At 39.8% G+C, this 11,095-nt stretch overlaps 1 protein-coding gene across 1 annotated transcript in view; it reads right to left on the bottom strand.

The window, feature by feature from the left end:
• DENND1A (DENN/MADD domain containing 1A) overlaps positions 1–11,095 on the bottom strand; it is a 455,803-nt gene that overhangs the window by 160,216 nt on the left and 284,492 nt on the right. The window contains 1 exon segment of the mRNA XM_014528906.1: positions 9,679–9,780. Coding sequence (XP_014384392.1) covers positions 9,679–9,780 — 102 coding nt within the window.

Below are 11,095 nucleotides of genomic sequence, written 5' to 3'. Positions count from 1 at the left end.
GTGGTAAACAACCTGCTTCCCTATTTATAATGGTCTGGCCCTCTAGCAACTTCAGCGCGAAATTATAGCTAATTTGCCTACAAACGTCAGGTGGTTATAATAATCTGGCCACTCAGTGTATATAGACAGTGACTCCAAAGACAGCAGTGATACAATAGAAGTTGAAGATATTGATGCAGGGAAACACGGGAATATCTGTAAGGAGGATTCTCTGAAAGGTCAGGGGCCCCTGAGGGCACCTTGCTGAAGGTGGCAGTCCCTACCTTGACTTTTCCAAACAAGTCCAGTCCCCCGGGGTGTTTTGCTAGAATCTCTATGTTTAGTCTTTTAGACCCGACGACGTTGTAGAAGCATATACTTTCTCAAGGATGCTTACCTTGCTGATTGTATCTAGAGTTTAATTTAGTTCAAGCTGTTATGACAGTAAAAGTGAAAGGAGGCAGGCGAACAGGGCTACTTGCTGGCGATAGCCAAGTAGTGCCTTAGCCCTCTTTCACAGGAACATGTGGTAAAGTAATCATTCATCTGTCGCTCAGGGTCTGCTGCTCAGCCCTGGCAATTGATATGTCTGGAACTAACCGTGATGAAGAAGAAAGCAATGATGCAACAGAGGCTGAATAAACGATATGTTGCATAATATCATAGTAGTGGTATGTAAACATTACCTGCGGTAATTACTTAATAAAAATGTGTTCTGTTTTATGTTTAAAATATTGATTTCTTAATTTTGGGTTGGAAAAGCTGGGAGCATCTCATACATGGGGGCATCTTATACACGGAAAAATATGGCATATTATATAATGTATTCAGTATAATCAAAGTCTGCCCATCTTCCCAGTCAGCATTTTTTCTTCCTATTGGGATTTTAAGAATGGTTGTTTTTGTTTGTTTGTAAAGTTTACTTACATTTTGCAAAAGGCAGATTGCTTTGGCCAGATAGTGTGTGCCATCTAGCCCTTTGCTTCTGGGATCAAAAGCATTGTTGACTCACAAGGACAGCACACCAGCTCCCAGGAGGCCCTGAGGCAGCATCTTGAGAGTGTGGGGTACTCCAGAGGACAGGCAGCAAGCAGACCCTGGGCTTGCATCTGGCCCTTCTGAACCAGTTTTGCCTTTGAACTCCCAAAGACATGATATAGCCCAATAATTCCACTATAACTCTAGTACTGTAACAGAAGGATTTCCCATGTGCTTTGAGAATACAAAGGACAGAGTGATTAACTACTGAGGTAGGGGCAAGGACAAAGACTAGAAGACTGATCAGAGTTGGATGACACTGAAGACAAGGCATGCAATTAGGAAGTCATTGCCAATTCTTCAGTTTCCCAGCAGAGGAGGGAAGTACAGGGTCACATGACTTGCTGGCCCTAACTCAGGAGATCAGAATATCTACACATGCACTTCAATGAAAAAAATTAACATTATATAATTAAAATTATTTTTCAAAAGGAAGTGCTAACTTTCATTTTTACCTTTCATGATGTTTGATTTCTCTTTTTTCTTTTATAGTGTGTGCTTTTTGGTGTCTTATCTAATAACTCTTTCTTGCCTCCTGAAGGTTTTCTCCTATATTTTCTTCTATTCATTTTATACTTTTTGTTTCTATGTTTAGGACTGTAATTTATTTTGAACCAGTATTTGCATGAGGTAAAAGTCAAGATTCATTTTTTAACATATGGAAATCCAATTGTTCCAGTAGCATTTGTTGGCAAAACACACACACACACATAAAACTATCCTTTCTCTATTGAATTACTTTGATTATATATTTGTTGAAAATCAACTGACCATTTATGTGTAGGTCTAATTCTGAACTGTTTATTCTGTTCTACTGAACGGTATGTCTAGCTACATTTACTATAACTTTATAGTAAGTCTTAAAAGTAGATAATATAAGTCCTAGACCTTTGTTCTGTTTCAACATTGTTTTGGCTATTATAGATCTTTTGCATAGTCATAGGTATTTAAAATCAGCTCATCAAGTATTTTTTCCCCCTTCTAAAGCCATCTGGAATTTGGATTGGGATTATAGTGAATTTATAGATTAATTAAGGAAACATTAACATCTTAAAAATACTGAGTCTTCTAATCCAAAATATGGAATATCTCTCCATTTGTTTAGGTTTTTTCATTTTTTTCCCCCTCAGAAATGTTTTATAGTTTTCACTATACAAATCTTGCACATATTTTGGTAAATTTATTCCTAATTATTTCATGTTTTGTTTGCTATTTTAAATGGTACTTTAAAAATTTCATTTTCAATTACTCATTACTAGTATATAAAAATACATTTGAATTTTTGTATACTGACTTTATCCTGCATACTTTCTAAATTCATTTAATAGGATTTTCCAAATATGTGATTATGTTGTCTAAATAAAGACAAATTTTCTTCCTTTCTAATCTTTAGGGCTTTTATTTTTCTTGTCTTAGTGAACTGATTAGAACCTCCAGTAAAACGCTGAATAGAAATGATAAGAGCAGACATCCTTTTTTTGTTCTCATTCACATGGGGAAAGCATTCAGTCTTTCACCATTAAGTATGATGTAGATTCTTCCTACATGCTCTTTTTTATTTTAAAATTTTTATTGATTTTTACAGAGAGACAGATTTGTTGTTCCACCCATTCATGCACTCATTGGTTGATTTCTGTATGTGTCCTGACCAGGGATTGAACCTGCGATCTTCCTGTATTAGGATGATGCTCCAACGGGGCTACTCAGTCAGGGCTTTTCCTAGATGCTTTTTATCACAATGAGGACATCTGGTTTGCTAAGAGCTTTTATTATGAACAGGTGTTGATTTTTTCCTAAAATACTTTTTTGGCATATGTTTTGATATAGTTTACCTTTCTTAGTCTGTTGCTATAGTAAATCACATTGATTGATTTTCAAATATTTAGCCAACCTATATTCATTTGATTATGATGTATTATCCTTTTTACATATTGCTGGATTCAATTTGCTAATGTTTTGTTGAAGATTTTTACATCGGTATTTATAAGGTATATTGGTCGGCAGTTTTCTTTTCTTGTAAATTCTTTGTTTGGTTGTCATGTGAGGGTAATGCTGATCTCATAAAATAAGGTGGGCAGTGTTCCTTTCACTATTTTCTGAAGAAGTTAGTGTAAGATTGCATTAGTTCTTCCTTCAGTTTATGACAGACAATAACGATGAGAGAGAATCATTGATCAGCTGCCTCCTGCACGCTCCACATTGGGGATCAAGCCTGCAATTCAGGCATGTGCCCCAACCAGGAATCAAACCGTGACCTCCTGATTCATAGGTTGACACTCAACCACTGAGCCATGCCTCCCGGGCTCATTGTGGGAAAGTTTTAATTACAAATTCAACTTTCTTTAATAAAAACAGTGCTATTTTTCTATTTTTTCTTGAGTCACTTTTTGTAATTTGTGTATTTCAAGGAATTTGTTCATCTAACTTATAAAAAGTACATAAAATTGTTCATAATATTTCCTTATTTCTTTTTAAAAATATACTTTACAAATTTATTTTTCAATTATAGTTTAGTCAATATTATTTTGTATTAACTTTAGGTGTATAATGTCTACACTTTTTAATGCAATGTTTATCTTATTTTTAATTGAATTTATTGGGGTGACATTGGTTAATAAAATTATATAGGTTTCAGGGGTACAATTCTATAATACACCATCTGTATATTGTATTATGTGCTCATCACCCCAAGTCAAGTCTCTTTCTATCACCATTTAGTCCTCCCTTCCCCCTCTTCTACTTCCCCCTTAAAAATATACTTTTTATTCTGAAATATTTTTAGGTTTACAGAAAAGTTGCAAAGATAACAAAGTATCCATATACACCTCACCCAGTTTCAGTTTCCCCTAATCTATTTTATATAAAACATTTGTCAAAATTAAGAAACCAACACTGGTACATTTTATTACTGTACCAAAATTTATTGTGATTTCACAAGTTTTCCCATTAGTGTCCTTTTCTTATTTCAGGATCTCACTGAGCATTCAGTTGTCATGTCTTCTTAGTATCCTCTGGTCTGTGAAGTTCCTCAGTCTTTCCCATATTTTTATGACCTTGACAGTTCGAGATGTACTAATCAGGTAATTTATAGAATGCCCCCAAATCTGGGTTCATCTGACATTTCTGCCATGATTTGACTGGGGTTTTGGAAAGAATAGCAGAGGGGTGATGGATCCCTCTCATGACATCATATCAGGGTTAGATGATATTCACATGGCATCGCTGGTGATGTAAACCCTGATCACTGGATTAAAGGAGTACCTGCTATTTCTCCACTAACATTACTCTTTTTCCCTTTACATACTCTATTTTTTTTGGAAGTGAGTCACTAAGTTCAGCCCACACTCATGTGTGTGGATGTTTGGGGTGGGAGTATTAAGCTCTTTTCCTAGGGAGGAGAATATCTACAGATACTATTTGGAATTCTTCAATAAGGAAGATTTGCCTCTTATCCTCTATCCACTATCTTTTGATTTGTGTCTGCATGGTATCTTTTCCAGCCTTTTATTTTTCATTTCTCTGACTCTTTATATTTAAGGTGGAATTCATGTAGACAACATATAACTGGGTCTTATTTTAAAATATAATTTATTAATCTCCTTTAATTGGAGTATTTAGGTAATGCACATTTAATATAATAATAGAGTTGGGTAAATCTATCATCTTGCTAACTTTTCTATTTGTTCCATTTATGTTGATTCCTTTATTCTTTTCCTCAAAAATCTTTTGGGTGTTCAATATTGGCTTATTAGCCAGGTATCTTTATCTTATTTATTTTCCTTAGTGGCTCCTTTAAAGTTTACAATATACATCCTTAACTTAATAGTCTGTTCGCAAATAATAGTATACTGGCTTCCATATAATTTAAGAACTTTAAAACAGCAAACCTCCATTCTCCACCCTTGCCCTGTCCCTTGTGCTACCATAGTCGTATATTTCACTTCTAGCTATGTTATTATACACAATACACTGGTGATTTCTACTTTATTTCTTTTAAATCTTTATTGTTGAAAGTATTACATATGTCCCCTTTATTCTCCCAATGATCCCTTATAGCCTGCTCCCACCCGCCACCCAGGCCTCCACCACCCTATTGTCTGTTTCCATGGGTTATGCATATCTGCATGCAAGTTCTTTGGTTGATCTCTTCCCATCCACCCACTCACTCCTGCCTTCCCTCTGAGATTTGATGATCTGCTCTATGCTTCTATGTCTCTGGATCTTTTTTTTTTCATCGTCAACTGTATATTTATTTTATTTTTTAATATATTTTTTATAGTATTACAGATAGTATTACCCCAGGTCTTCACTACCCTACTGCCCGTGTCCATGGGCTATGCATATAAGTATATATGTTCTTTGGTTTATCTCTTCTTGTCCCCCCAACCCCACATTGAGGTATGTCAGTCTGTTCCATGACTCTCTGCTTTGAGTCTTATGAATGAAATCATGTGATACTTGTCTTTCTCTGACTGACTTACTTTACTTAGCATAATGCTCTTCAGGTCCCTCCATGCTGTCTCAAAGGGTAAGACATCCTTCTTTTTTATTGCTGAATAGTATTCCATGGTATACATGTACCTAAGCTTTTTTATCCACTCATCTACTAATGGGCACTTGGGCTGTTTCCAGATCTTAGCTATTATCAATTGTGCTGCTATGAACATAGGGATGATTTCTACTTTAACTACTCAATTACCTTTTGTAGAAATTAAAAATGAGAAAAGGAGTCTTACATTCTCCCATATATTTACTATTTCTGGCATTCATCACCCCTTACTGTTCTCTAGGGTATTCTTTTTCTTCCATCTGAAGAACTTCCTTTTACATTTCTTGTAGTGCGGGTCTGCTGACAATTTCTCTCACTTTTTGTTTTTCTGAAAAGGCCTTAATTGTGTCTTCATTTGTGAAGGATATTTTCACTGGATATACTATTCTAGTTTGATAAAATTTTCCTTTATTACTTTAAAAATGTCAATCCATTAACTTCTGGCTGTGCAGTTTTTTTTACAAGAAGTCTTCTGCCATTACTTCTTTCATATGTGTGTGTGTGTGTGTGTGTGTTTTTCTCTAGCTAATTTTAAGCTTTTGTTTTTACCACTGGTATTGAGTAATTTCAGAATCTACCCTTGGTGTGGTTTTGTTTGGGTCCATTAAGCTTGAGGTACAATGTGCTTCTTGGAACTCTGCATTAATCGTTTTCATCACAACTGAAAAAAATTGTCTACGAGCTCTTTAAATATTTCTTGTCTTTCCCTACCTTCCTCTCCTTTTAGGGCTCAAATTACCTGTATGTTAGTCCTCTTGATATTGGGCTGTGGGTCCTGAAGGGCCTGTTAACCTTTTCTAGTGTTTTTCCTTTCTCTGCTTCATAGTGAACAGTTTTTACTGGTATGTCTTTGAGTTCATTGATCTTTTAAGAAGTGGTGTCTATATCTTCTTAATCCTATCAGTGAAATTTTCAGTCCAGGTATTATATTTTTCACCTTTAGATGTTCCCTCTCATTCTTTTGATATCTTTTGTTTCTCTCCTCATCAAATCCAGGGCTTCCTTTAAATTCATGAGCATATTTATAATCTTTATAATATCTATCGTAAGGTCCTTGTCTGCTAATTCCATCGTGTCTGTCATTTCTGAATTTGTTTCTATTGATGAATTTTCCTCTTGGTTATGGGTTACATTTTCCTGATTGTCAACGTCTGGTACTTTTTTTTGACAGGCTGCTAGTTACTGTGAGGCTATGTTGCTGAGTGTTAGATTTTGTTGTCTTCTTTTAAAGAGGGTTGAAGTTTATTTTGACAGGCGGTTAAATTTCTTGCATATAAGGTTGATCCTTTTAAGGCTTTTTCTTTTAAAGGAAATAGTTTTGCTTAAAACTTTTTATTTAAGTTTAACACACATACAAAAAGTATAAATATCATTGGTGTTTCGCGTGAGGATAGCTTGCCGACGGAACTGGCACTAACATAAAGAATCAGCACATTACCAGCATCCCTGCAACCCTCTCTCACATTCCTCAAGGCCTGATTTTTAAGCTTTGTTAGGAAAGGGCTATTTTTGCTCTGGATACAAATTTAGATCCTACCAAGGCTTTGCCTCTAGGGTCTCTGATGAATGTCCTGAGTAATCACCAACATCTTCCTTTTCTGGCGGGTCAGAGCTTGAATGATTCTCAGTCGGTGTGAGCTCCCTCTATAGGTAGGCAGATTAGTCAAGAGGACCCAATTCAGACTTCTGAAGCTCTTTTGCTGAGCAGCTAGCTCCCTCCTGTCTGAATATCTGGCCCACAAATTGAAACCACCTCTTCCTCAAATACAGATCTGTAACCCCTCAACTCAGCAAGACTGTTGTGCTTGGCTGGGGACCCCCGCTCCTGGCCCAGGGTCCAGAAAATGCCTCCAGGCAGAAAGCCAGGGGGACCACAGAACTCATCTTACTTGTTTCCTTTCTCTCAGGGATCATACTCCTGTACTACTTTTGTCCAGTATGTGAAAACAGTTGTTTTCATATTTGTCCTGAGTTTTAGTCATTAATGGCAGGGGCAAAAATCTAGTTCCAATTACTCCATTCTGGCTAGAAGCAGAACAAAGGCCTCTTTTAATAAAATTTCCAGCACAAATGCCATGTTTTGCAAGATTTCATCTACCAAAATAACCCAATCCATATGTCCCCTCCATCCTTCCATCTATCTATTCAGTGGCTGCTAGATCCCTGGGAAACATAGATGAATAAAACTTGATTCCTGCCCTCAAATAACTCACAATTAAAAGGGAAAACCAGAATGTGTAATAAATTATCCTGCAGGAAGATACGTATAATTATACAAGCAGAATAAAGAGCTGTGGGGACAGAGGGAAAGATACAGTCAAATCTACTTGGAGAGATCAGGGAAGGTTTTTACAGCCTAATCTTTAGAGTTAAGTCTTAAAGAATGAGTCTTGAAGATTGACAGATGGGGCGGGACATTTGGGAAAAAAGAAACTCTGTATGCAAGGTATGAAGTTATGAAACAACAGGTAAGTTTGAAAGAAATACTAACAGTTCCAAACAACCATAACACAGGGTTTGAAGCAGTGAGGAGAGAGCTAAAGCTCGGGGAAAACAGGAGGGTCACATCATGAAGGAGGGCCTTGAATGCCATGATAGTCATCATTTGCATCCATAATTCATTAACATTAACCACAGTCTATAGAGCTTATAGGACATGTTCTACAGATATTATATACATTTAATTCTCACAACAACCTTATAAGGAAGCTAAGGTTCAGAGAGCTTAAGCAATTTTGCCCAAGATCACATGGCTAGTAAGCAAAGAAGCCAGCATCTAAATACAGGTCTGATTCCAAAGAAACATGCCTCTAATCTATAGGTGCAGGGAAGTTATGGAAGGATTTTTGTCTTTAGAAAAATTTTAAAAATTATGAAATGGTTTTAAGTATAGCTAGATTTAGTTACACATAACTATAACTAAATATAACTAAATTAGGGAAATAGAGTTAAAGTAGGGGCCCAGTGCATGAATTCATGCACCTTGAAAAGAACTGTGGGCAGCGAGGCCGTGGTAGGCACAGGGGCATGTCTCGGCCCATCCTCCGCACCCCCGCCCAGCCCCTCCTCCCATGGCCTCTGGTCTCCTGTCTGTCGACAGCCCTGCTCCCGCCACTACTGCTCCCACACGCTGATGGCACCGGCCCCACTCGCACCCATTGATGATGCGGAGCGATTAGGGCTGGCGCCAGCAGTGGGTGCGAGTGGTGCCTGCTGCCCCGATTGTCCCTTAAGAGCAAGGGGAGGTGGAGAAGCCCTGAGGGGCGATTGGGGCTGGCAGCTGCTGCTCGAACCCGCTGAGGGTGCCAAGCGATCGGAGCTGATGCGGGTGCCAGCAGCAAGTGCAAGCGGCGGCTTCAGCGCCGACAGTGGGTGCGAGTGTGAGCAGGGCCAGTGCCAGCAGCAGGTTCAAGCTCCGGGCGGGACTGTGGCACACGGGAGCAAAGAATTTTCAGTAACCACCAGAGTCTCACCCTGATGACAGCGACCGACGCCCCGCCTTGGTCTGGCACCCCTGCTCACCTGCTCCAGCATCCCACCGTGGCCTGCCATGTTACGCACTCTGCCGCCTGCTGCCGATGCCTGCCATGTTCCGTGCACGCCCCTGGTGGTCAGCGCACGTCATAGCAACCAGTTGTTTGGTTGTTCCACCGTTTGGTCTATTTGCATATTAGGGTTTTATATATATAGATTGATGCTTCGAAAGGTAACTGGTCATGAGAAAGAAGGTCTGGAGTTCTGAGAACCAGTTCAGAGGCTGCTGGTAACAGCGCAAGAGAGAAATAAGGGCTTGGATCAGGTGGCATTTAGGACGGATGGAGAAGAGGCTTAGAGGGGCAGGAAGTCAGTGAATGGAAGCCATTGTTTATGCTACAGATGGAGCATCTTCACAGAACACAATGACTCCCTCAACACCTCATGGTGAGCTGAGAGCAAAGGTGTAGGAAACTTCCTTCACTGAACTGAGACAAAGCTTCCAGAGAAAACAGAGAACTGCAGTGCAATCCTTAGGCCACAGGAAAGTCACAGGTGTCCCCCGTTTCCCCTTCCCCACAGATGTGTCACATGCACGGTCACCCACAGGGGTCAGACCCCAAGGGCTTGTTACCCACCACATCATTCGGGAGGCTCTGCAGGTCGTCGAAGGGGGTTTCCAGGGTGTTGCTGTCCACGTTTAGGATCACGACATCATCCAGGGCCATGTTTCGAACTTTCTGCAAATAAAAAAATTCCAAAACAGAAATCACCAAAGCACCATGAGGACACACATCTTCCCCTGGCCTTTCTCTGGGGAAGGGGAATAGGAAACAAAGTGACACTTGACACTTTGGGGTGTGGGCTCCCGCAGGGGCTCACCTGTTTGGCTCCCCACTGCATAATAACCAGCACCAACAAAATGATTTGGTAAGTGCTCATTAACATTGGTCTATGTTCCTTGTCTCAAACCCCAGCCTCTAGGACAGAACTTGGTACCTAAGTAAACATTTCCAGATTCCTCCCAGCAGGAGGGTGGAGCCTCGCTGGTCTGAAACTTCCTGGGGTTGAAATAACACTCCCAGAGGGCAGAATCCTGGAACCCTTCCACTTAATAAGACCAGGAGCCTCAAACTTCTGCTACCGACGTCTCCAGGCCGTGGGGGCCTCGGCCACAAACTTACCAATCAATTAATAAACTTTACTAAAGGCTTACTATGGGCTGAGACCTACAGAGGAGGGACAAGATTGGTTACTTAGAAATTTATTCTCCCTCCAAACCCCAGCATTCATATTAACTGACCGCCTTACTTACAAGGTAAGCGCTATCAGCAAACAGCATTGATAACAGTACACATCACCTGTGTTTCACAAAGCATAGTCCCCATTTTACAGATGAGAACATTGAGACTCCTGATTGCCTAGGGCTCCTTAGCTGCCTCCCTTTGCAATCTGACAGGTTAAACACAGCAGTGTGCTAGCAGGAAGTTACAAAAACAGCCTCAATGACAACCTTTTTCACTAACACACACTTCAGAGCTCACACAGCATTTTCACAAAGAATCTTTCATTTTCAGCAATGTAGCTGCAGGGGAGGTATCACCATCCCCACTTCAGAGGTGAGAAAATGAGGCTCAGAGAGGTGATGTGGCCTTCCCCAAGGTTATGTGGCTACTCTGTGGCTTCTTCTTTTGTAAAACTGAGAGGATAACTGACTGCCCTCCTTACCCCACTTCTCCCCTGGGGCTGCTGGGCACACAGGAGAACTTCTAAATAGTAGCTATTATTATTACTTTTATGATACATACGTCAGCCCTGATTAGTCTGAAAGCTGTAGAGCCAGTGGCTTTAGTGCCAAAGTCCTCTGTCCTTTCTTAGTAATTGCTGGGCTCTCACTTCAAAGACGGTGGCACCAGAAACAGAATCAGAAAAGGGGCCACAGGGGGCTGAACCATAGCTCAGCTGGGGAGGCTTTGACAACTGAGCTGAGGGCCCTGCACCCTAAATCACCCATCTATGTATCTATGTATCTATCTACCTACCTATCTTTCTTCT

This window comes from Myotis brandtii, unplaced genomic scaffold (genome assembly GCF_000412655.1).
Source record: "Myotis brandtii unplaced genomic scaffold, ASM41265v1 scaffold658, whole genome shotgun sequence".
In the NCBI taxonomy this organism is placed as follows: domain Eukaryota; kingdom Metazoa; phylum Chordata; class Mammalia; order Chiroptera; family Vespertilionidae; genus Myotis; species Myotis brandtii.
The sequence above is the reverse complement of the archived record's forward strand: the minus strand, read 5'-3'. Positions and strand labels throughout refer to the sequence as shown.